We start from the raw sequence: 25,238 nt of genomic DNA, 5'->3' as shown, positions 1-25,238 counted from the left end.
TGGTGTGTGTGTGTGTGTGTGCTGTCGGTTGGTAATCTGGTAGGTAAAATAAATAAATAAATCTGACTCTATCTTGGGGCAGTAGTGGAAGCTCCTGTATCAGTGTGGATTTAAGGGCTCTAGTAGGGTGGGAAGGGAAGGTAGTTCCAGGGAATCTGGGTGATTTCAGTTTGAATGCTTTGCCTCGGTCCTGGGGCTCCACCTCTCCCCCGACCCTCTGCCCTCAGAGAATGCTTGCTTGCCCTTTTGTGGTACTAGAGATCGAAAGGGTCAGGGCAGCGGTCTCCACGACAGGATTCCAGGAGGGGGGTTATTGTGGGTGCGCCCCAGGTGCTGTCCCAAGATGGTGCTGGCGCCGTTTCAGGATGGGGGGCGGTGAGTCGCCCATGGGGGTGGCTGGGCTGGTCCCTGACTTGGGGGGGGCTCTGGGCCCCCCTCCCTGGCTCGGCCCGGGGCTGTGTTGGGATCGGGTTTCTCGGCGCCTGGAGCCTCCGCGAGGCCGAGCTGTTCCCGGGCCCCGGCCAAGCCGCCCCGGGCGCTGGCACTGTGCTAGGAAGCAGGGGGGGGTAAGGGGGAGTGAGGGGGGGCTGCGAGGGCGTTTACGTAACTGCCTCCCAGAGCCCGCCCCGACCCGCCAACCCCAGTGTGATTGAGAGCGTGTGTGACTGTGTGCCTGTGTGACACACAGTGTACTGTGGCTGTGCCTTGAGTGTGTATTGCTGTGGGTGTGCGACCCACAAGTTCAGTCCCGTTCTTGCCCAAGCAAGGGTCCCACGACTCCTCGTGTACCATAGTGAGGCTGAACGTTCTGTGAGGCTGAGTGTGTGACTTTATGTGACCCCGTGTTTGGAGCTGTGAAGGTAGCCCGTGTGAACATGTAGCCAGGAGGTGGCCTTGCTGTGGACCCTTCTGGTGCATAGCTGGTTAGAAATGGGACTTGCAAAGGTGACACAGAAGTAGCTTTCCTTCCTGGAGACAGATCAATATCATCGGGAAAGTGTCCTTGCAGCCTAAAGGCCTGAAGCTAACTCCAGAGGTAGGGGGTTCGGTTTAGTGCACCCTGCCTGGAGGGCGAAGTCTAAAGACCAGACCACAGTGCCCCCTCTCACAGAGGCTATAAAATCCCAGGAGGGTGGTGTAGCTCAGTGGTAGAGCACTTGCCTAGCACTGGCTGGGTCCAGTCTCTACCATTGCAGGAGCAAAACTTCTCCAGTGTCCTAAGGCCTCTCAAGCTTACTGATTCTGGGTCCCTCCATTACTGTGGGGCCTCTGGTCTGGGGGTTCGACTTCCTGCCACTTTGTCACGGGTTGGTGGTGGACACGGGGCGACAGTGAATTGGCTGAGATAGGGTTTGAGGGAAGGTGTCCGTGAGTGGGATCTGCCTTAAGGCTAAGAGCACTATGGTAAGAGAAGAGGCTGTCGGGGAGACGGGATGGCCAACTCTTTCCAGGAGAGCTGGAAAGGGGATGCGGCCAGAGGTGAAGGCCTGTCCCAGCGCCTAGCTCTACCCATAGGCGGTGGGTAGACCCTCACAAGGCTGAGGAAGCAGAGAGGCTAGTGAGGACACAGGGCATCCGAAACGGCAGGAGCGAAAAGCCACCAGGACTCTGTTGGCTCGGCTCAGTGGAAAGATCGCGGGTTCTGAGCTAGGCGGCCCCAAGATGGGAAGGGCATAGACCCTCCTCCCTTGTTCCGTAGGTCCTCAAGGCCTCAGCGCGGAGCCGGATAGCAGCCCGAGGACGCACACCCCGCTCTGCCCGCCAGGTGTCGCTGCGGTCCCGGGGAAGCGAGCGCGGTTGCTGGTCCTGCTCCAGGAGCTACCAGCCGACAGACATCCCCCACTACTACCACCCCGGGTCCGACGGGTCCGACGTGCGTCCCTCCTCGTCCTCCCCACATTGAGTCGTGTTCCTGGACTCGGGTCGTCTGGTGCGAGCCCTGACCCGCACCAGGTGGTTGCGGCAGTAATGACGGAGGCCTCTCTGTGCCCCGGTGTCGTTTGGGGACGTTTGTCGGGGCGTAATTCCTGACTGCCCCTCAACCTGCAGAAGGATTATCTGAAAAGCCAAGTCGGCCCACTCAGGACCCGCCGATCCCCGTGTCCGTTTGTCTGCCCGTCCCCAGGCTGATGTGAGCGCATGGGTCCATCAGCATTAGCCCCTTCTCCGGAACCTAATCTGGTCCAGGACTACTACCATCAGCACAGAAAGCCATTGTTGTGTGCGTCTCCATCTCCACTGCTCCTATTTCATCGCACCTCCTGCGCTCCATCCCTCAACCCACTATCTTATTAGGGTCTGTAGCCCGGCGACCTGAGGTGGGCCCAGAGAAGTCAGTTAGAGAACATCTGCTGTCGGAAGTTATGCTCTGACCTATGGGGCTCATCTATCTTGCTGTGTGTCCTTAAGCCCAGGCCCACCCTCTCTGAGCTTCAGCCCTTCCTGGTTCCAGACTGCTGCACGGTGGAGCCATGGAAGTGAAAGCGAAAAGCCCCAGCAGTGGCGGGAAGGTTTTTTTCCTCTGCATTACAGTCTCTGAGGCATTTGTTGGGAAAGGGCCCGGCGCTGTAGGCAGCCTGCTGGGGAAGGGTGTGAAGAAACAGCGAGATATTTCCCTCCCCTAGCCCTCAGCCGGGGAACAGTTCCCTGGAGGGGCAAGGCCCAGGGATTATGGGTCAAAGGCCAGTCGAAAAATCCAAGGGGGTGGACCTCTGGTTCTCTGCCTCCGGCATCCCTTTTTCTATTGCGCTTTCGTGTGGCCTGGGAAGTTGATCAGGTTGTCTAACCTTAATCTCCCATATTGTAGCCAGAACAGAGGCCTAGGTTCAATGAAGTGAACACCCTGCTGCCCCTGCTCCCAAGACCCAGGCTCAGCTAGGACAGGGGTATACCCCGCTCTGGAACCGTCCCATCAGGCAGCTAAGTCACAGCCTCCCTAGCCCTTCCACGGAGGCGGCTCTCCAGGCCCCGTGTCCCGGGGACGGAGGAGAGTGGTGGTGATGACGAGGGCCTGAGCATCCACGCTGGTGCATTTCGAGTCATGGGAGCGTAAAGCCCGCTAACCCCCGGAAAGAGGGACTAAGAGGGAGGTCGTTGATGGGGAGCAAGGGAGGATGAGAGGGCTGGTTTAATGGGCATTGGGGGGGCTCTGCCTCGTTCTCGTCTCGGGGATGCTAGAAGGACCCCGGAGTTGATCCCGGGTGTGCCAGAGTGTCGGTGCGAGACACCGAAGAGCACGAGTGTGTGTGTGCAGGAGAGACCTGGCCAAAGCTGAGAGTGTGCTCAGCGATCCCGGGGGTGGGTGCGCGCCCGGCCGCCCTAGGAGAGCGGGCGGAGTGGGTGTGGGTGTGTGCGCGCGCGTTTGCGAGACCCGCGGCCCGGGGCTGCGCGTGAAGCACGGGGTCCATAGCCGTCCTGAGGGCGCGCCGGAGAAAGGGCGAACGCGACGGGGCCACGCGTGCCAGTGCGGGCGAGCGTGCCAGCGGAGAGGGGGGGCGGGGGTAGGGCGCCTGCTAGCGCGGGGCGAGTGGGAGTGGGGGCTCCCAGGCCTGCGCGGGCGAGCGTGCCCCCGCGAGCGTGCCGCGCGTGCCAGGCGCGGGGACGTGCCAAGGCGGGGGCGCGCGGGGGACCGAGGCGGGGAGGGGGATCGTGGCGCGCTGCCGCGGAGGCGCGGGGAGACAAGGCGAGAGGGGGAGGGGAGCAAGGGCGCGCGCGGCCGAGCGGGCGCCCGCGGTCACATGGGCGAGGGAAGGAGGGAGGGAGCGCGCGAGGGAGGGAGGAGGATGGGGGGGTTAAAGCCGCGGAGAGCCGAGGAGCCGGTGCAGAGCGGGCGGCGGCAGCGGCGGCGGCGGCAGCGGCAGTGGAGGCGGCGGCTCCAGCCGGCGCGGCGCGGGGTTCGGCAGTGGGATCCGGCCGCGGTGCTCGCTCCGCGCTCCTGCCTCGCTCCCCGCCTGCAGCGGCCGAAGGGCGCGGCGCGGAGCCCGGGTGGCCCGAGGGCGCGGTGAGTGTTCCGTGGCCGTCTGCGCGAGGCTAGACCCTCGAACGCTCAGGCGGACGGACCCGCGGACCCGCGCGGCCCTCGTGCGCGCGGGTAGAGAGAGTGAGGGGACACGCGTGGACCCCGCGGTCGGGGGAGGTAGGAAAGTTCACCAGAAACTTTGCCCGCAAAGTCGGGGGCGGGGGGCGCACGAGCAGCAGCCCCCCACGTCCGGGCGCGCCAGGGGTTGGGCGTGGTGGTGGTGAAGCTGGGCAATCGGCTGGAGGGAGGTGGCCCGGGCGGTTGGTCCTAGTGTCCCTGTGCTTCTTACCCTTGAGCTGCACGCGCGGGGTCTGGGAAAATTCCAGAGCTAGGGGATCGCAGTGGCCCCCCACGTACCCAAAGCTTGCTTCTTTCTCGGGGAGAAAAAAAAAAATCTGGACTTCAAAGTGTCCGGGAGTGTAAAAGGATGGCTGCGCTTCTGCCAGTGCCCGGGTATCCGTGTGAATCCGCGCGTGTTTGTGTGTGTGTGTGTGTGTGTGTGTGTGTGTGTGTGTGTGTGATCCTGCCTGTGGTTTTCTCATGAGTCTGCCTGGATGTATCTCCACGCAGTGGGTCCCCTTCAGTGTCTCTTTGTAAGTCCTCTGGTTTGTGTGATTCCAAGCCTGTGGCATACCCCCAAGTGTCTTTTTTTGTGAGCCTGCTTATATGAGCCTCCTCCGGTGCGCCTGGGTGTCCCCAGGTTGTACAGAGTAGTGTATCTCCCGGTGCGTGGGGGGCTGGGCCGCGGGGAGGTCACCAGACGGACAGCTCTCCTGCTCTCCTCGACTCCTCTCCTCTGCCGAGCTTCTCCAGCGTCTAGCTCGCTGGCTCCCTGGGCCCCCTCCCCCTCCAGTAGCTTCAGGCGGGCAGGACTATTTCACGCCTTGTTGAAAATTCAGGATTTTCTTTCTTTCTGTCTAGTCTCTCTGTTTGAGAATTCATCCCCCTCACCCCCGTGTATGTGTGTATGTATGTGTGTGTGTGTGTGTGTGTCTGTGTCTGTGTGTGTGTGTGTGTGTGTGTGTGTGTGCACGCGAGTCTGGCACCTTGTCGGCAACACTGGGTGTGTTTCTGTATGGTGTGTGTCTTTAACACAAGTTGTTTTGCCTGTGATTTTTTTTTCCGTGTCACAGGATGTATTTGTGTGCTTGTTTGCCATATTCAGCGAGGTGGTAAGAGTTGGGAATACCGAGTGTGTTTGTGCATCAGTGAACTGTTGTGTGTCATGGGTGTATTTTTGTGCGTCTAACCCTGGGTGTCTGTCATTACTTGGGGCTTGACCAATTGGATATTCATGGAAATACAGGGCTAGCTTGGATCTGGGAGGTGACTGAACAGTGAGTCTCATATCATGCCCCTGTCTCCACCCTCAGCCCACACAAATCCTTCTTGTCGGTTCCTGAGGCTCCAGGAAGGATTAAGGTGGAGCTAAAGGTTCAGACCCTGTCAGAACTGATACTCCAGTTGGGACTCTGAGTCTACCCAAAGACTTAAGAGTTTAAAGTTCACACTCAAGACTTCCTGGGGTTCTGGAATTCACACTCAGATTCACACTGGAACACTTAAACTCATTCCAGAGACTTGGGGATTACACTCGTGGGCTTGTGTTCAGAATTCCACCAGGATAGTGGACTTTGCATTCAGATTTACACTTCCTTTCCCGGGTCTGCTCTCCTGTTGGGTCCGCTCTCATTTGGGGCTCATACTTGCACATCTCTGTCTTTTAGCTCATGGCTCACAGAAGCTCACCAGGGCTCGAGGATTGCTACTCTGTCTCCTAAGACCATGGAGCCTCCTCAGATTGACACTTTTATTCAGAGATTCTGTCACATTGAGACTAGAGGCCCACATTCAAACTCACATAAAGAGCATGGGGCCCAGCCAGGCGTGGTGGTGGTGCATTAAAGGCATTTTAGTCCCGGCAGAGGCAGGCGGGTCTCTGAGTTCGAGGCCAGCCTGGTCTACAGTGGGGCGAGTTCCAAGACAGCCAGGGCTACACAGAGAAACCCTGACTAGGAAAAACAACAACAGCAAAGGGCTCATATCAGAACTCAAGGACTCTTCCGGGACACCGCAGTTCCAGGCAAGCTCCCAGGCTCCCTTTGACATTTGCACTGTGACTTCCGTCTGTACAAATGGGGCTCACGTTCAGATTCAGCAACACGTAGACTCATAGGAGGACCTTTGGTTCACACTTAGATTCACGTGGGGGAATTAAAGGGTCGGACTCTAGGGGGTAACCTTGGACTCACACCAGGATCTGGGTGACTCCCTCAGACTGCTGAAATCCTGTGACTCACACTCAGATTCACAGAAGGATCTGAAAGTTCCTACTCAGACTCATAATAGAACTCCAGTGCCTACACTATGGATTCTCACTTCTCTCCTGTGATCAAGTAGATTATAACCCTGGGAGTCCGAAACACTTGGGTTTACAGAGGCACTGTGGGGTTAACATTCATACTTTAAAAGGGAAGCTTGGACTCACACCCAGAACGCCCTGAAGGCCAAGAGCTCACACTTGAACACAGAGTTGTTAGGGGCTCCTAGGATTCAGTTGAAGTCACCTCAGGCCCTGAGCTCTCTTTCTGACCCCCTGGGACCGACAGTCAAGCACACCTCAGGACCTTAGTTCACACTCAAACTCATCCTTCTTGGGGCTCCAGCACTGCCAGAGAACCAACCACCACCCACCCAGCCAACCAACCAACCAAACAAAAAACCACACTTCAATCGCAGAGTTCACACTCAGACTGACTTTAGAGCCTGGTGCTTAACATGAAACCCATACTTCTGTCCTGTGGCTCACACTCAGACCCACACTAAGATTGTGATGTTCACGATTCCGGTTTGGGACTTAGACTCAGTCACGTGTGCTCATGTTTTTCTTCGGGTTGTGGCGCTGTGTCAGGGCAATCAAGGCGAAGAACAGAGAGCCGTCCTGGGTGAAGACCGAAGATGGGGTATACATTTGTGTCTCCCCGCACACACAGGCTGTGCTCTGACGGCAGGGTGGTGGGAAACACTGAGTGGTCAGAACCCCCTCCCAGCCTTCCACAGCCAACTAAGCCCTTGGCAGAATGTCTGAGTGGTTTGTTGGTACAGGGGTCAGTGAACCGTCAGATTCCTCCATGTGCCATGTACATACTCCTTAAATAGTTGTGGGCACCACTTCTATGGTAGAAAGGATCAGAGCCAGGTGGGGGCAGTTGAGACTCACGTCCTCCCAAGACACCCCTCCCCTCAACCCACATATCCTTGGGGGTGGGGGCAGGGCTCCAGGAAAGTTCCCAGGTGCTGCATTTGTTATGCTAAGAGAGAAGCTCTCTCTACCCTTTGCCGACTGGAGAAGGGTAGGGGCCTTGTTATGTCTCAAATACCAACCCACCCCCCTGCTCCCTGAAAGAACAGTAGCCCTAGGGAGTCTGGGCTGCAGCAAGCCCTGGGACCCTACCTGCCTTAGAGAAATGGTCCTGGACTTCACAAGCCCACTGTGGAGCCCAGTGGGTGGGATCACCTGAGGCATGCTATCCCCCACCCCTAGGAGCTTATACAGTCGAGAGACTTGGTCCATAGAGGGGGGTACATCAGGCTGAGGTGGTCAGGCTTTAACTGCTCCATAGCCGTGAAAGATGTGTCCCTTTGGACACATGCTCTCCAGCTCCCCTATGGGGGAGGGGGCTTGGAGGCAAGGCGTCCTGCACTCTGCCCCCCCATGGCGAGTTGAAGTGTAAATGAATCGGAAACATATGGAGTGGATTTTCTTTGAAATGCAGATCGGTTGGGGGGGGGACCATGTGTGCCTGGTTTGGGGGGGGCCCAGGAAGCAAGAAGGCTGAAGTGAATGACCCCTCCTCCAGACCCACCACGGGTGGGGGAACTCCTGTGGCCCTGGGTGACCACACCCACATGTGCTCTGGTTTCCTGTGGGGAGGGACTATGGGTGGAGAGCAGGGGGTCATTGTCCCCCTTCATCTTTGCAACAGGCAAACAGGGAGCCCCTAAAGTTGGAACTGTGCTGGGTTGGGGGGTCACCAGAGGCAGGAGCTCTGGCTGCCAAAGGGCGAAAGGAGGGGCTGGAGCAGATGTGGGTGTTAGTGTGAGACCCTGTCACTGTAGAGAACTAGCTTCCAGAAGCTGGAGCTAGGGCTACAGCAGAAGCAATAGAAGTTAGACCGTGGCGGTGACTTACCAGGGCCTATGTCTGTGCTGGGAATGTGCTGGAGAGTTCATGAACATGTGGGACAGATTTCCACAGAACCAGGGCAGTGTGCAACCGTACCTCGAATAGCTCAACAAGGTGGTAGTGTGGCCTGTGAACTCGGTGGGTTCTGGCTCTGCCTCATGCACCACTGTGCCTGCCTGGGACAGAGATGGGGCATGGAGTAGGGGGAAATGCCTTTTCTTTTCCATCAGACACGGGGCTTCTTGTGGGCAGGACCCGATTCCCAGTGAGTGCTTGGCAGGAAGTAGATTCTCCATAAATGTTGAGGCATGATGTGGAGAGAAGAGTTCGGGGTTTAAGTTTTGAGGACCAACAGCTCCTATTTGCGCCCCTCTTTGGTTCAAAGGGTCTGTGAATGACTTGCAAGTTGGAATTGGGAAAAGCTTCCCTTTGCTCAGAGAAGGAGGGCGGAAATTAGACACTTCTTTAGTTAGGTCTGGATGAGGCAGTAACCTGGTCCTGAGGCATTGACTGGAGGTCATTCTGCCCCCTCCCCACATTGGTGATTTTACAATGCTGGGAAAGTCTTTATTCCCCTATAGTGTCAAATGTATCCCTCACCCTCTGTAGGTCCGGAGATTGGGCCCCATATCCAAGTCACCGAAACTCAGCTCTGAAGCTGGGTAGCTGCTTCAGGCAGAGCGGACTGCCTGTACGGGTGATTAACATCTGAGAACACAACGTTTGGACTTTAAAAATACTCAATCCTGCCAGATCCTAGGAGTTACTGGTGGGGGCCTGGGTAGCATGGCTGCACCTTAGTTGGAGAGAGAAAAGGAGAGACGCATGCACACACCCACATTCCTGTGAGAGTCTCCTAGGAAAAGCTAGGAGTCCATGTGAGATTTGGAGAAACTGAGGTGAGCTTGGGTGGGAAGTGCATGAGAGAGGGAGCCTTTGCTGTGTACAGAGCAAAAGTTTATAAAATCAGTTATGCGGATTAGTCAAACCCTGACAGCATTCAGGGTAGTTGGTGGTCCTAAACACCGTAGAATTTCCTCCTTAGCAGGCTGAGAGCATCCAGAACTACAACTCAAGTAGTCAGTAGGCACCTTTTCAAGTTCTGAGTGAGCAAGTGTGTGGTAAGTAAACAGAATCTTCCCTAAGTGCCCTCTTCTGAGACACGGCCATCCCTGTCCCGCCTCATGCAGCGAGTTCCAGCAAGGGTTTTAAGACCCCCTTTTGTAGACTTCTACCTCACTTCTGACCTCGGGCCTTTGTGTGAGACCTCTTCTCAGGAGGAGGGACTGCCTGGTGGTCCCAAAAAAAGGCAAGAGGAGTCCAGTATCAGAAGGCAGATGCCACGTGACCTTGGCCCGTGAGCTGACCTTTCCAGGCCCCTCTGTGAAATCGCAGGATGGGGGGGGGGGGGGCTGGGCCCTGGCCCAGGCCTGGAGAGAAGGCGGTTTTGGCACCCATCCAGGCCCCTGACGTCAATGTCTCTCCAAATAATGGAATCAATATTGGGGTGGGGGGGCAAGCGTGAACCAGGCCCCAGCGATTAGAAACAGATCAGCACAGACCCGCAGCTGATTCTGATAGAGATGCTTTGGAGATTTAGGGTGGGAGGCCTGGAAGGAGGTAGGCTGGGGTGGAGGGGATAGGGGGGCACTGAGGAATGGGAAGCCAGAGCCACCCAGTATCCAAAGCTGGAGGGTACACAAGTGGGCAGAGACTGGGATGTTTAGAGTTGGCATGTGGGGGGGAGGTCCCTTGTCCTGGTGCCTTTTTCCTTTTGAGTTTCCAAGGTTAAGGCAGTTGTGGGTGGTGACATCTTTGAGCAAAAGAGTGATGGCAGACAATGAGAGTTCACCTGCCTGTGTCTCAGGCCTGGGCCCCTCGGCCATATTAGCATTAGGGTTATACACAGGTGGCGGGTGTGTGTGTGTGGTGAGTGAAACTAAGTGAGATGACATCTTGCTTGGCACCTAAGGGCATTCATCCAAGTTAGAGAGATGGGTAGCCCCCTGCAGAGCAGGAATCTGGACTGTCAGCTCACATTCTCTCAGTCTCCTAGAAACTGCAGGTGAGGATGGAGTGGGGTATGGGGTCCACGGTGGGGAAGGAGGGGGCTGGCCTGGCAGCAGCTGACAAAAAACAGGAAGAAGGGCTGGGGGAGCAGCTGTAATTACAGGGCATTTATTATTAATCAGATGAAATTGCTGGAAGCAGCTGGTGTAATGTGCGTAGCGATACTGCATGCCTCCCCAACACGCACACACACATACATGCCACACACAGCTTGAGCCTGGCTTGCTTTTTTTTTTTTTCTTGTGAAGGTCAGATGGCTCTGTATTTGTCTATGTGTCTGCATATCAGTGTGTATCAGTCTGTGTTTTCATGTCAGCCTGTCCCCTCTCTACTGCCATTGTCTCTTTGTCAAGCTACCTGTCATTCTTCAGTTTGACGTCTGCCTGGCCTCCATCCCTTCCCTCTCCTCTCTTCGGTGTGTCTCGGTGTGTTGGTATCTGTCACCAGCAGTCAGCCTGTCTCTCTAACACACCTGTTTTAGTTACTGGCCTTTTCTGGTTACTGATGTTTCTGGTTTCTGGGCAGGATTCCATGGCAGAGCCCCTTCCTTCCTCATGAGCATGCATTTAGGCCCCTAATCATACCTTTGGTAGATTTCTTCTGGGACCTGTTGAGGAAGCAGTCAGACCCTGAATATCTCTTGGGAACTTGTAGAAGGTGAGGGGTCTATTGAGTGGCTAGATTTCATGGAAGCTTTTCGATAACCCTGAATTCCCAGGGCCTTTCCAGGGGCCAGTCGTGCGATCTGGGACAAGCCGCTTTTGCTGTCTCGGGGTTCTCACTACAGAATAGAAAGAAGGTTATTTCAGAATGCTGTCTTGATGATTCAGCACAAAAATGCAAGTTAAGTGGGCTGGAGAGATGACTCAGCGGTTCGGAGCACTTCCTGCTCTTGTAGAGGACCCAGGTTCAGGTCCCAGCACCCTCATGGCTTGTAACTTCCGCAGAAAGAATCTAAGGCCTCCGCTGACTTCTGCAGCCTCCTGCATACATGTGGTGCACACACATACACACACTTAGGTACATGCACATACACGACAAAAATTTCCTTTTAAATGTAAGTTGGGGGCTGGAGACATGACTTAGTGGTTATTAAAAGCATTGTTGCTCTCAAAACAGACCCAGGACCTACATGGCAGCTCATGTAATTCTCTGTAACTCCAGTCCCAGGGGATCTAACCCACCTCTTCTGACCTCCAAGGGTATCACACACTTACATGATATGCATACATGCAGGGAAAATACTCATACACATAAAATAATGAAAAAAATAACTCTTAAAAAATAAAGGAAGAAAGCCAGGTGGAGGTGGCACACACCTTTAATCCCAGCACTTGGGAGGCAGAGGCAGGAATGTCTCTTGAGCATTTAAGGCTAGCCTGCTATACATAGTGAGTCTGCCTGGGGAAAAATAAAAGTCAGAAGTCAGTTAAGGACTTAATATAAAGTCTTCTAGCAAAGGCCCCGAGCAGTTCCTAGCTGATGGACTGCGGGTATAGCTCAGTGAGAGTACGTCCCTAGCACAGGTTCCCTAGCACTGCAAAAATGAAAGAAAGAAAGAAAAATCCTAGCTGTTCGTATCACTGGAAAAGTGGGTGAGAGCTACAGAGGCAAACTGGTATGTGAGGCTTTGGAAGCGGGTTCTGACTCCATTCAAGGCTCCAGGAGTGATCAGCTCTACAGTCTTGTACACTTAACATTTTTGAATGTCAGGGTTTTTAGCTGTCAGGTGGCAAGACTATTGGCACCTAGCTCATGGAGGGATCACCAAGAGGGGACAGTGCAGATGAGGTTAACATTTCCTGGCACATGATAGGTGCTCAGCCAGTGGTAATGGGGATGTGGAGGACATCAGAATGGTGGGTGTTAATGCCCATGTCCATGGTTCTCGTTCTCTCTCTCTCTCTCTCTCTCTCTCTCTCGCGCGCGCGCGCGCGCGCGCACGCGTGTGTGTGTGTGTGTGTGTGTGTGTGTGTGTGTGTGTACGCACATGTGACGGGAGGTTCTTACTGTCTGAACCCTGCTTGTGTGGGAACTTGTGGCATGTATCTGTGAGTGGTGTCAGGCCTATCCTGTACCCTTTGTCCCTGTGGTTTAGAACTGAAGTCAGCGAGGAAGGGGTAGAAGAACACGGTACTGTTTTTCTCTCTTCCAGGCATATCTGCTGCTTGCAGATATGTGATAATAGCAGCTCGCTTTGGGGGGCAGTGCTGGGGAGTCCATGCTAGGTCCACACTCTCACTGAGCTAGACCCCCCAGCTCATCCACTGGCAACCGCTCAGGCTCTTGGTTCAGCAGACAATATAATCCTCCAGTTACATTTTTTTTTTTTTTTGCTGAATCATTAAAACAGTGCTCCAAGGTAACTCTTGATTCCATTTCACAGATGAGAACAGTGGGATGGCCGGTCTCCCCTTCAGTGTGGACTTGTGAGGATAGAATGAGCTCACTAAGACCTGTGGCTTCCCTGTGACCTAATGTATGTCCTTTGCTCTTCAGTCACAGCATCTCGCCTTCTTGGTTTTGGAAGTCCCAGGAAGAGACTTGGTCTGGAGAGGAGGATAATATTGATGTCCTTGGAGTCCATCTGGTGGTGAAGAGGTAGGTGCTGAGAGCCCAGGCAGAGCGGGTCAGTCTTGGGGCCTCAGGCTGGTTGCACTGGGGCTGGAGGCCTGGAGGCTTAGTGAAAACCCAGAGATTCCTGCCTTCAGTTCCTCCTGAGACCATGGGCTTGAGGTGCTTCCTGCCCCCATGTCAGGCCCAGAGAAGGAGAGAGACTCATCCACTGTCACACAGGAAAGGGCGGCACCAGGTCAGGACACACTTCTGCACGAGGGCCGCTGGATACCCAAATGTTCGGTTACTGCTGTGTCTCCACTTCCCTCTTCACCCCTCCAGCTTCTCCCTGGCTCTAGGGGAGCAGCTGAGCTTGCAGGAGGTGGTGGAATGGCAGGTGGGAAGGTCCAGAATCTTCTGGGGCCAGCAGTGGGGCTGAACCTGACTCTCCTTGCCTCTCATTCAAGTCAGGCAAGGCCCCGGGATTGGCAGCCCCAGGAAGGGGGCATCTGAGGAATTGAGGCACTGGAGCGGAACGGAAGGGCCCATTGTCCAAAACCCGCCAAAGGCCCACAAAGGCCAGAGGCCCACAAAGGCCGGCTGGGCTTTTCATCTCAGCTCCTAAACAGACTGGCCATTTTCCCGGCTTGGGGCGCTGGGTGGGGGGTGGGGGGGTTGTGGGGGCACGGACACCAACCCTTCCAAACTAGGAGAGCATGTTGTTAAGGATGGAAGTGGGGTGGTCCAGTGTTGCAGGACATGTGACCACACCAAAGTCCATGCTGGCACCTGGCCTTAAAGGGAGCTTAGATGGTTCAGGGGTCCTGAAGAGATGGCTGTAGTGTTAGGATCCAAGGACATGGGTGGGAATCTGTGTTAGCATTTCAAACTGGGAGGGGCTAGGAAATGGATTTACAGAATAATAGGTGATGCTTTTTGGGGTATACCTGGGAATCTGATGTCTTCTTAGGACAACAGGCCGCTGGGCCATCCGAGTACATAATTCACACCTCCTCCCTATTGGGAGCCCTATAGGAAGCTAGAAGAGAGCTTTGAGAAGAGAGAAGAGGGTGGTGCTCAGGAGGAAGACTGAGCTCCCTGCAGCAGGAGGGACTGAGGCCAGACAGCAGGAAGGACTTCCTGCCAGTGAACAGTAGCTCAGATGCCCTGACCCTGTCCCTGGGGATCTCAGAGGATCGCAGAGAGCAGGGGAGCTGGAGACACCCCAGGGGCTCAGGCTGATGCAGCTTCTGTGGGGCTGAGGAGGCTGAGGAGGGAGGGCTTGGCAGTTCTGTCCACCCTCCCCCAGCAGTACCTCCAGCGCCACTTTAAAAACAGCTTTTTAATTTAACAAAGTGCATGAAAAACTGTTTTTGGAAATAAAAGATCTCTGCTGTCTCCCAGGCTAGCACTCAGCCCTTGCAGAGAGCCTCTTTCTGGGTTTCCGCCGCTGCCGGTGCCTGCTTCCCCTCTCTTCTGGTGTTTGTTTCTGCCCTGCAGCCCCCACCTTTGCATTAGCCTCCCATCACCTCGCCCCATCTCAGCCTCCACGGGAGTCCGACCCTCAGTCTCCCCTCTCTGTTCTCTACGTGTCTCTGTCTCTGTCTCTCTCTCTCTCTCTCTCTCTCTCTCTCTCTCTCTCTCTCTCTCTCTCTCTCTCCCTCCCTCCCTCCCTCCCTCCCTCTCCCCTTGTCTCTCTCTTCCGGGCGTCTCTCTCCCTATTTGTCTCTGTCTCCCTGCCCGTCTCAATCTCTGTCTCACGCCACCTCCCCCTTCTTCTCCCCCAACCCGAGCTCTAAATGGGTCTATTTAAAACGCCCGACGCTGCCAAGTCAGAAAAAACGTCTCCTGATAAAGCGCATTAGGCGGAGGGAGGGAGGAGGGGGGAAGCAGGGAGCGGCAGGCGGACAGATTGATCCAAGCCCGTAACCCCATTAATCAGGCAGCGTGGATCCCCCTCCCTCCCCCGGCTTCAGCCCCTTCAGAGCTAAAAGCCCCTTAAATATTTATCACCCCTCCCCCACGGGGGCGAGGGGAGGGGCATGTGGCCCTTGGTGAGCATCCCCGGCTGCCTGGTCCGTCCCCGGTCCGTCCCCGTGCCAGAGTGTGCAAATGTGTTCATGTGCTCCTGTGTACATGCATGGGTGTGCGAGCCTGACCAGCACAAGGCCTAGTTGCTGACTTGCCTCGCTACTATCCGAGTCGCTGAGTCCTTTGGGGAGCTTCCTGGTACCCCAGGATGTTGGCCCTGTTTGGCCCTCCTGAATGAGGCTTGGGCATGTAGAACAAGAAGTTGTGTGTGTGTGTGTGTGTGTGTGTGTGTGTGTGTGTGTGGTGTGTGGGGGGGATTGGAGGGAAGTCCGGTGGCCTTTGCACTGCCCTTCCCAGAGAGCAAAGCAGTGAATAGGGCTCAGTTTCTCCCCTCGACCAGCTTCCCAGTGCAGGTAGTTAACTTGGGAGAAGAGTCCCAGGCCCATTTTCCTGAAGTGCACAGAGACAATGTGGAAGGCAGGCTGAAGGATGAAGTCTCCCCTTCTTGGAGGGCAGAATTAGGACTGGGTGTGGGGATGTGTGCCGTTTCCTTAAAAAAAAAAAAAAAGAAAAATGCAGAAAGATGACCCGGCTTCGGCAGGTCCCCACCACTCCCAAGAGAATAGGAAGGTGGCCCTGACCTGGGACCGAGTCGCGCGACTCCAGACTAGCTGATACCCGGGCAGCAGGGGTCAGCCCCGAGCCCCACATCCACGCCGCGAGTTGGGGCGGCGGGGGGGGGGGGGAGAGTGGGGCCCGCCACCCCTGGCTGTGCCGAGGGTCCCCTGCCCACCCCTCCCCCAGCATCAAGTGCCACATCTCCTCCTGACTCAGACAATTAGATTCAAAGGATGACCTCACTGCATGCAGTCCCTCACTTGCTGCTCCGGCTCGCTCGCTCGCTCGCTCGGCTCCCGGCGCGCTGCCTCCCCCTCCCGGCCCGCTCGCCGCCCCGCTCGCCCTCTCGCCCTCTCGCTCGCCCGCTGGCTCCGGCGCGGCCGTGGCGCTCCCGCCCGGCCCCTCGAGGGGGTGGGGAAGCCCCGGGGACCGATGCCCGCAGGCTGCCGGGCGGACCCACGGAGCGCCGAGCCCCGGCCGGGCGCCTGCGCGGGGACCCAGGTCAGTGCGCGCGGCCGCGGGGCCGAGAACTTGTCACCCCGCCGCCCCGCCGCGGCGGAGACGCCCCCGCCCGCGCCAGCCCGCCAGCCCGCCGCGGCGCTTCCCGCTCCTTCCTCGGCCCCCGCCCCCCGCGGCTGCTCGGCGCTCCCCCTGCCAAGCTGTCTCTCTTCTCTTGCGCTTTCTCCCCAGCCCCCCTGCCTCAGCAGCCGGTGGGAGGGACTGGGACTTCCTGAGGTCTCAGGGATGGGGCCGGGGCCCATTGGCTGCAGGCGGACCAGGCCTCTGAGAGGGGAGGGGGGCCCTGGCTGTGTCCACCGGCCTGGGGGAGGGGGCTACCGAGAGGGAGGCCTAGGATGTGGGGGTGTCATCTCGACAGGGGATGAGTTCCTGATATCTCTCTTCTCTCACATCCTGTGGGCCTCTTGCCTAGTTTCATATGATCCCCGAAGCCTGGCTTCATTCGTCCACACCTCCCAGCTCACTCTAGTCCCCAGTGCCTGGCCTCATTTGTCCACACCTCCCAGCTCACTTTAGTCCCTAGTACCTGTCTTCATTTGCACACACACACACACACACACACACACACACACGGCCCCCCCACCCCCGTGCCTGCCTCACTTTTTGCGGAGCTGTCTGTCACCTGGCTTTTTGATACCCCCCGGGCAAGGGCTAAGAGTGTCAGCAGCATCCCCAGTTGTTCCGGGTTGGGGGCTGGCCAGGCTCAGCCTGGATCCCATCCTGCCTGGACTGACTCAGGACCCAGGAGCTGAGGGTGGACTCCAGTGCCCAAGAACACTTTGGGACTCTTGGGCACTGAAGTGGTTAGTTGAGCGAGCACCTACTTTGCCGCTGGGCACCTGTCCCCTCCTCTCTTTGGTCCTCCTGCCGGTGATGACGGCTTGGGTGAGGTTGTTCAGGTAAAGGTGTATTCATTTCCTCCTCCATCTCATGGAGGCAGGCCTGCTGTCTGGATGCATTAGAGACAGGTAAGGAGCACAGAGCAGGCAGGGTGTGTGTGTTAGGATGTCATTAGAGCGAGACCTGTTGCTCCTTAGCCTCGAGAAATCAGGGAGGCAGGAGGGCCTGAGGCACAGGCTAGTTTGGAGTTTTTCTGGTATCTGCTGTTACCAAGACTGCCATCTTTCTCAACCCAGGGCTTCCTCACCCCTGCAGCCTTCCTGGATCTCCCTCCATCCCCTAATGTTGTTGAGAGCAGGGTTGGGAGGAAGAGGGAGCTGACCGGGAAATAATTGTCGCTCTTCACCTTTTAAAGAAGCGAATCCTCCCCTCCCCTTTCACATCTGACTTCAGCCACTTTGCTTTATCTCCCTTGCTCAAGCACACCACCAAGGTTCCAGTGTGTGTGACTGCCATGAATGTCTGTGTGTGTTTCCCATTGTGAGGACAGTGGGCTGCGGGTGACTGGGGAGCTCTGGGTTTTTGAAGGTATACGGTGGTGTCAGTGTGGAAGGTTGACAGTTTTGAGTGTGATGGTATCCATATGTGAAACGGTGGTTGTTCTGTGTGAGGGAGTCTCTGTGTGCAGCTGACACTTTAACATGTGCGTGCGTGCGTGTGTATGAGAAAGAGAGAGAGGACCAATGTCTGAGGCTGTAGCAGTGGGTGTCTACAGGGGAGGCCACGATATGTGGTTGTGACTGTAGACTGAATGCCAGTGTGTGACAGAGAGGCTGCCAGGAATGTCTGCAGAGTACTGGCTGTGTGCATGTGGAGATGGAGGCCTTGGGAAGCTCCCTGGGTGGCTGTTAGGGCCCTCTGGCATGTGCTTCATCTTGGGGTGAGGTGAATGCTGGGTCCTGTGTCACCCTGAACTGCTGGTGTGTGTGAACATGTGGGTGTGTGTATTCATGCCTGTGTTTACCATCAGGAACAGATTGTGAAGAGCAGGGAGGGGGGTGGGAGGATGGCTTGCTCTTACCCAGCAGACCAGAAGGTTCCTCAGAAGTAGCATGCATGGTACACGTGCATGTTAAGGGGGCCGAGAAAACAGAACATTGTTCCATAAGGAAAAAAATTTCTCCCCCCATCAACTCTGGCTCTGCCAAAAAGACCATCTTCAGTTCTTCCTGTTACAAACTCCTGCTTCATGCTCCCTGCTGGTGTGTGTGTGTGTGTGTGTGTGTGTGTGTGTGTGTGTGTGTGTGTGTACGTACACATACTTACATGCCTGGACTTCTTTTTTGAGGGGGAGTGGCGTGTTTTTGTTGTTGTTGTTTTTGTTTTGAGACAGGGTCTCTCTGCCTAGCCCTGACTGTCCTGGAACTCACTATGTAAATCAGGCTGGCCTCTAATTCAGTGGTGATCTGCTTGCCTCTACCTCCCCAATGCTGGGATTAAAGGTGTGTGCCACCATGCCCATGTGTGTTTGTACTATAACAGTGATCTGGCAAGGGAGAGGGGGGGAGGGATGGTAGAGATGCCGAGGCAAACAGGTCTTTGAACTAGGCCCCAAGTCTCAGAAGCTATTTTGTCTGTCCTGTCTCCTTCCAGCTGGACACTTACTGTAGACCCTTTCCCACCTCTTACCCCAGCTGTAGAGCCTCATTCACCCCTACTGCTTTGCCCATCCCCCAGGGATCAGGGCATCTGGCAGTCTAACCTCCCCCTGCGGCACTGTCTCTCCAGAGCAGCCACACCCTGCTCCTCACAGCCTTTCACTGACTGGTAGGCCTTTCCTAGGTAGAGGGTCCTCCTGATTCTCCTGGGAACCAGAGATTGGACTGGGCTTGGGGAGCAGGGAGCTTGCCACCTGCGCCTCAGAGTCTTCGAAGCTGTCTCGAGCATATGCCCAAAGGGAAGATATGAATTCACCTGCCCTGTCCTGCTCTCTATGTAAGAGGCAGGGACTGGAGCAAATGACTTCTGAAGAAAAAAACCCAGACCTTCTGCATCTAGAGAGATGCTTGAGTACAGCTTCCAGGGCTCCGAGTGGACCTCTACATGTGGGCACAGGCTGGTGGGATGGATTCCCGTCTTCCCAAGACACATCCCCAGCTGCTCAGCCAGGCCCATCATATGAGGGCCCCCAGGCTCCCCCAACACGCCCGCACACACGTGCAGCAAGCAGGGCACGCACATGCTGAACTCAGGGTCCCCACGGTACAAGAGGCTGGGGTTGGGGGGTGGGAGCACTTAGAGTCCAGGCTGCTGCCAAAATCCATCGGAATCTGTGTGTCCCTCCCCCACAGGCCCCCATCTCTGGCTGTGGAGGTCACAACAGCAGGTGCGGTTATCCCCCCCCCCCAACTCACTCACATTGGGCCGCCTCCTTTTCCACAACCTCAGCCAGCGGCTGGGGCTGGGGGACTGTTCCCCCTGCCTCCTTCCTGGCCCCTTCCCACTGGTGCTCAGCCTGCCCTCCCCCTGCTCAGCAGGAGGAGGGCACTTGTGCTGGGGTGGCATCCTTGCTCCATAGTGGGAGGGGATGCAGCAGCCCAGGAGGAGAGCAAGGCTTGAATTCCAACCTCAGTCCCAGCTTCCGAATTCACAACCTCCTGTCCTTTGAGGTGGTAGCACCCAGACATGAGAGGAAGAAGAGGTCTGGATTTAAAGGGGGACAAGGACAGAGACAAGGAAGTCAGAAAGACTCACATTACTGCTGTTGAGTGGGAGCCTGTAGCCCGGGAGCTGGCCCCTGACCTGTGCCCTCCCCCTCCCTGGTGAGCCAGGCCTCCCTCCCTGGTCTACTTCTCCCCCGACCCAACCTGTGAACCACTCAGGCCTCTGCACCAGCCCCTACTGCCCACACTGTGCAGGCTGTCTAGGTCTGGTGGCATCTGGGGGGCCTCCCAGCCTGGGCTCCTCCTCCCCCTCCTTGAGCTTCCAGCCCTGTCGTTCCCAAGCTCCCCCTTGTCCAGGCCAGGCCTCATCTTCCCTGCTCACCCTATCCTGGTTGTGTGTCTCTCTTCTTTGCTCCACCCTAGTTTCTCCACAGGTCGGAGGCTTGCTGGCTTCCCTGGCATTGGAATCAATGTTCTGGGTGTCTGCCCATACATAGGACTTTCAGATGGGAAGGAAGGGAAGACCTAGGGTACTCTTTCTACTGATGCTGTGAGAGTTTGGAGTTGTCAGAGGGGGCAGGAAGCTGTGAAAGAGTCACTTCAGCCCTGTACTGGGCAGTGAAAGGAGTCCTGGCCAGTGACCACTGAATCTCAATTACCCAACTTGGAGATGGATCGGTAACCTTGCTTTGAGGACACTGCATGAGGCTGCCCTTCTTCACTGTCAAGGCCAGAAGGAACATTCCTGACCCTCACGCCAGCCTCCACCCATAGCTTAGGACACCCTACTGCAGATCAACACACACACACACACACACACACACACACTGTGGCTGAGACCCAGTCAGTGGTGCTGCTAACCCCCACCCCAACCTGGTTTTGGCAAGGACTCTCGAAACTTCTGGCTGTAGCTCCGCAGGCATAATAGGGGCTTTTCAAAGAGCCTCCCTAGATTGTACCTTTAGCTAGGCAACCAGTGAGGTGGGGGCACAGGACAACTGGAACCTTGCTGGGGCTGGTAAGAGTGGTCTTGGGGTCCCGGATCCTAAACCAGACTCCAAAACCAGATAATTGGGATCCCCAGTCTGGAGCTTGTCACTGTGTCTGGCAGTGTTACTAATGGTGACTGTCAGCCGCCATGGGCGCTAACATTTCTGTGAACTAGTATCATTCTGTATGTCACCGAGGCTGTCAACATTCTCTTTGTTGCCATGTGCTACTCTGTGTGACTGTATCCATCTCACCGGAGTCAGTGCATTGTTGTGTCATTGTGATTGTTACTGCAACATTGTTACTGATGACTGTCAGCATCCTGTGTGTCATTGTGATTGCCAATGCAACATTGTTACTGATGACTGTCAGCATCCTGTGTGTCATTGTGATTGCCACTGCAACATTGTTACTGATGACTGTCAGCATCCTGTGTGTCATTGTGATTGTCACTGCAACATTGTTACTGTGTGACTGTCAGCATCCTGTGTGTCATTGTGATTGTCACTGCAACATTGTTACTGTGTGACTGTCAGCATCCTGTGTGTCATTGTGAACAGTGCAAGTGTATCATTTTCACTGATTGATTGATTGATTTATCTATCTATCTATTTATTTATTTATTTTGGTTTTTCGAGACAGGGTTTCTCTGTGTAGCTTTGCACCTTTCCTGGAACTTGCTTTGGAGACCAGGCTAGCCTCGAACTCAGAGATCCGCCTGGCTCTGCCTCCCGAGTGCTGGGATTAAAGGCGTGCACCACCACCACCCAGCCATTTTCACTGATTTATTATCACTGTGTGATAGTGTCTTTGTGTCACAGTGGGGCAGTGACACTAAATTGGGGCCCTGGGATTTGCCTTCTATGTCCCTTGTATGTGTAAATAATGATGACATTGGGGTTCATGTGAGAAGAAGTGCTGAGAACCTTGTGCTGCTGGGCACTGGTCTGCTCCACTGTGTTCTATCTTCATTCTGGGGTTAACCTCTTTGACGATCTGTCAGGGAGCCTAGGCCAGTGTACCGCCTTCCCTCGGGTTGTATGATGCTTAGCATCTAGATCCATCCCAGACTGGAAGTATGGACTTGGAAAATTCCTGGGAAAGGAGCTGTTTGCCCTGAGATGGGAGTTGGAGGTGACTGAGGGCAGGGACGTGGTGGGTGGTGTTGTGTTCCGGATGCCTCTAGCTTCAGTCTCCCCGTTTAGAGAGTGGGCCTAACTGGGACAGTGAGGAGAGGTGGGGGGGTGAAACTGCCCTGAGTGGTTTTGTTGTTTTTATAGCAGCAGAAGCAGAGGGGTGAGGCTTTATTTCACCCCTGTTTCCCAGAGGCTGGGCTTCTAGATCCCCAGTGCGACTTCTTCCAACCCCAGAAAGAACCTGCTGTCGCTCCTTGTCAATCCTGCTTGCTGCATTGACTGCCTGCCTCCTTCCAGCCTTAGGAGTTACAGGCTCCTTGCGATGGCCTAGGGTGGGCACAGAGAGCCTTTGTGTCTGTCTTCCCCTCTGCCGCGGAGTGTCTGCAGCCCCCAGTGTGCCCTGTGTCCCTTCTTCCCCTTCTGCCTCTGTGCCTTGTGGTCCTTGTAAGAGTCCAGCACTCAGTGCTCTGCCTCACCAGGCCCATTTCCCCGAGCCAAGGCTCTCCCATTTCTGTGTGCCCAGACCCTGCAGTGTCTGTCTTGGTACCCCACCCCCACCCTCTGCAGCACTAGGAGCTCACTAGCTCTCAGCAGCACCCGTCTCCTGTGGCTGCAGCCCCGTTGGCCCAGGGCCCGGCCCTTACAGTAACTCATCGGGCTGATGGAGGCGACTTTGATGAAGAACTCTCCCCTCCCCCTGTGGGGGCCTGAAAGTGTGTGTGTGTGTGTGTGTGTGTGTGTGTGTGTGTGTGTGTGTGTACACGCGGGAGAGGATGCATGTGCGCCTATCCTGGATATCTTTCCCCCTCCAGCCTGACTTGGACCTAGAAGGAGTAGGGAGCAGAGGTTTTCCTCTTTGCTCTGACTCCCTCTGGATCTAACCTCTGTCCAGTCTGCTTGCCTGCCTACCTACCTGCCTGCCTGCCTGCCTGCGGCCTGGTTCTTGTTCCCAGGTGGTGGTCAGTGGATTGGCACCGTGGCAGAGGATCTAGGAGAAAAGCGTGGACAGATGGCAGAGATAGAGGGGGAGGGTCTGAGGGCTACCTTCCAAGGCTGGGGGGAGTTCTTGGGGGGGGGGGGGTCTGGGGGAAAGGGGGAGATGACCAGGTAGGATTCCAGCCTGTCTCTTTTTCTCCGGAATCAGCTCAGAAGTCTAGCTGACTTTATGTAAGTTTTAGTTATATGCCTTTGGTCATTGTCTTAACCTCCTAGGCCTAAGGAGTAGCTGAGCATGAGAAATGATTGAGAGTCATAAGGAACCTGGCCAGAAGGTAACCAAGTCACCAATGTGGGAAAGGGGTCAAGACCACACCAGCAAAGTGTAGCTGTAGCTGTGGCCATCAGGACAAGCAGGCTCAGAGGAGATGAGCAATCTGGGGTGGGTGAGGGAAACAGAAGGCAGTGGAACCCCTTTCCCATAAAGGAGCTCCTAGGAATTCAGGTTTCCGTCCAGCCTGGCTGCAGCAGCTAATGCCCACCTTCCTCTCCCTCCCCCCAGCTGTGGTCTCTCTGGCACTTTGTCTGGGTGTCTCTGGCAGTATCTCTGATGCTATCTCTGGCTGTGTCCCTAACAGTGTCTCTGGCAGAGTTTTCAGTGGTACGGATACTTCCTGACTGAGCATCCGGCTGGGCTCTGATTCTTTCTCTCGCTTTTTGTCTGAGTGTATGGCTGTGTGTGTCTAGCAGTTTCTCTGCTTGTGTGTCAGAGTTTCCCTGGCTGTCTCTGACGGTGTCTCTGGCACCGACTGTCGCTGCCGGTCTCTTTGCCTTAGCTCTTGCTCTTCCTCAGCTGGGGTCTGGCTAAGCAGCTTGGCGTGGTTTTGGCTGCTTCTCCAGTTGTGCTGGCTACACTCGGCTCACTTCTGTCTGCTTATCTAGCTGTATGCATGGTTGGAGACGCTCTCTTGACAGCTCGAGTGTGGAGCCAATTGTTTGGGGCTATGTATGGTTGTTTGGGCAGTGTTTCTGGGCAAAGTCTACTGTGAGACTGCCTGGACCTGACAGCAGCCATGGTTAAATGCCTCATAGTATCCCCTGGTGTCTGTCTTTGGGTCTCTGCTTCTGCATGGTTGACAGTCCCTTGGTTTCTATCCTCAGTTTAGAAAAGGGAGGTTATCACACTTAGAGCCTGTCCTCCAGGAAATAGTTATGTCCCTGCCTCGGGTCTGAGCATGTGTTGGGGTGGGGGAATTGAATTCATTCCAGGAGGCAGGACATTAAGTGGGGGGACCACTGGATTCTTCCTGGTTTCTGGGGACATGTCCTGGATGTACTTCATGTACCTGCATGAGCACATGTAGACACCGATCCTCCTGGGCTGGGGGTCCCAGGCTTCTGAGAACATGTCTCTGAGGTGAAGGGCGGTTTAGGATCCTTACATATGAACAGTCTTCATTTTCTTGTGATCACTGATACACGGTAAAGCCAAAGCTGCATCTGGCTTGGCTAGCATGCCACTGTCTTGATACCCTGGGTTTTCCAGAGCCCAGTAGGAGTCTGGGTGGAGGCCAGTGATAGAACCAAGGGTCTCTTGAGCATCCAGGTTTCAGGCTTTCTCCCCAGGAGTATAGCAGGGGCCTTCTACTCAAGGCAGTTTGGAGGAGTACAGACAGACCTTCATTAAGCTAAAGCATTGCCCTTGCAGTTTGCGGTGTGGATACCTAATTAGCTAAGCTCACTGGTCGAGGTATGTTTTTTAATTTTGAAAAATGGCCCTGGCATTGCTGATGCTCTATAACTCATCCGTGGTTGACTACATTCTGCAGTCAGCACTCTTACTGAATGACAAACTGCTGTAGTTGTCTTTCATCCTCTTAGCGGTCCTTCCCACAGGTGACAAGACTGGTTTCCATTGCTGGAAAGGGGACCCCAAGCCCTACGAAGAAGGGTGTGTGGGGTCAAGGTGCCCCTGGCCCCGGGGCTGAGATTTTCCAGCCTTCCCTGAGAGCGGCACCCTTAACCCCACCAGAGGGTTCCCGCCCGGGCTGAAGCTGCCCCCCCCCACAACCCATTTCTCCCAACAGATGGCTGCTTCTGTCCCATGGGCCTGCTGTGCTGTGCTTGCCGCCGCCGCCGCCGCTGTCTACACCCAGAAACACAGTCCACAGGGTGAGTGCTTGGGAGGGCTGCTGGTCCATTCCTCCTCCTGGAACGGTGCATGAGTCGACGTTGGCACAGCTGCACACAGATGCCCCCAAGAGTCACACTGGTACACCGTGGCACTGTCGCACGTGCCTCGCCCAAAGGACACGTAGTCACGTGACAGTGATATAAGCAGGGTCACCCATGGATGCCTCACAGGCACAGCCCTCCACAGTCACACCTGGGTCGTCGCATGCTTGAAATAATTCGTTCTGTAGGGAAGGTAGAGGACACGGGCAGGTAGCGATAGGACTTGGGAATGGAGTTGGGGACAGGGCTTCTGTACAGTATATTTAGGTAAGATTTGTAGGGGTGTAGGAGGCATTTAAGAGACTGAGCCCTGTTGCTGAAGAGACAGATGAGAGAGGGCTAGTGCGCACTCAAGGAGGTCCCTGGCTAGAGGAGGGAGGGGCTGCTCAGGGCTGAGTGATCGGGAGCCTCTCTACCCATCCCCCACCTGCTTGTCTAGT

The 25,238-nt window shown here is 55.7% G+C and overlaps 1 protein-coding gene across 5 annotated transcripts in view; it reads left to right on the top strand.

Moving 5' to 3' along the window:
- Nucleotides 1–3,932: 3,932 nt before the first annotated feature.
- The window catches only part of Cntfr (ciliary neurotrophic factor receptor), a 39,232-nt gene continuing 17,926 nt past the window's right edge, over nt 3,933–25,238 (top strand). The window contains exons 1-3 of one of the 5 annotated variants that reach the window (XM_036178067.1): nt 3,933–4,135; nt 12,774–12,875; nt 24,651–24,735. In XM_036178067.1, coding sequence (XP_036033960.1) covers nt 24,651–24,735 — 85 coding nt within the window. In that variant the 5' untranslated portion in view covers nt 3,933–4,135; nt 12,774–12,875. Of the gene's footprint in view, nt 4,136–12,773; nt 12,876–15,827; nt 15,981–20,495; nt 20,520–24,650; nt 24,736–25,238 lie in introns of those variants that run through there. The other 4 variants (XM_036178070.1, XM_036178069.1, XM_036178066.1 and 1 more) reach the window with 4 other exon arrangements.

The sequence above is a fragment of the Onychomys torridus genome, chromosome 2 (assembly GCF_903995425.1).
Source record: "Onychomys torridus chromosome 2, mOncTor1.1, whole genome shotgun sequence".
Classification (NCBI taxonomy): domain Eukaryota; kingdom Metazoa; phylum Chordata; class Mammalia; order Rodentia; family Cricetidae; genus Onychomys; species Onychomys torridus.
Note: the sequence above shows the minus strand (reverse complement) of the source record. Positions and strands in the feature narration are given on the sequence as shown.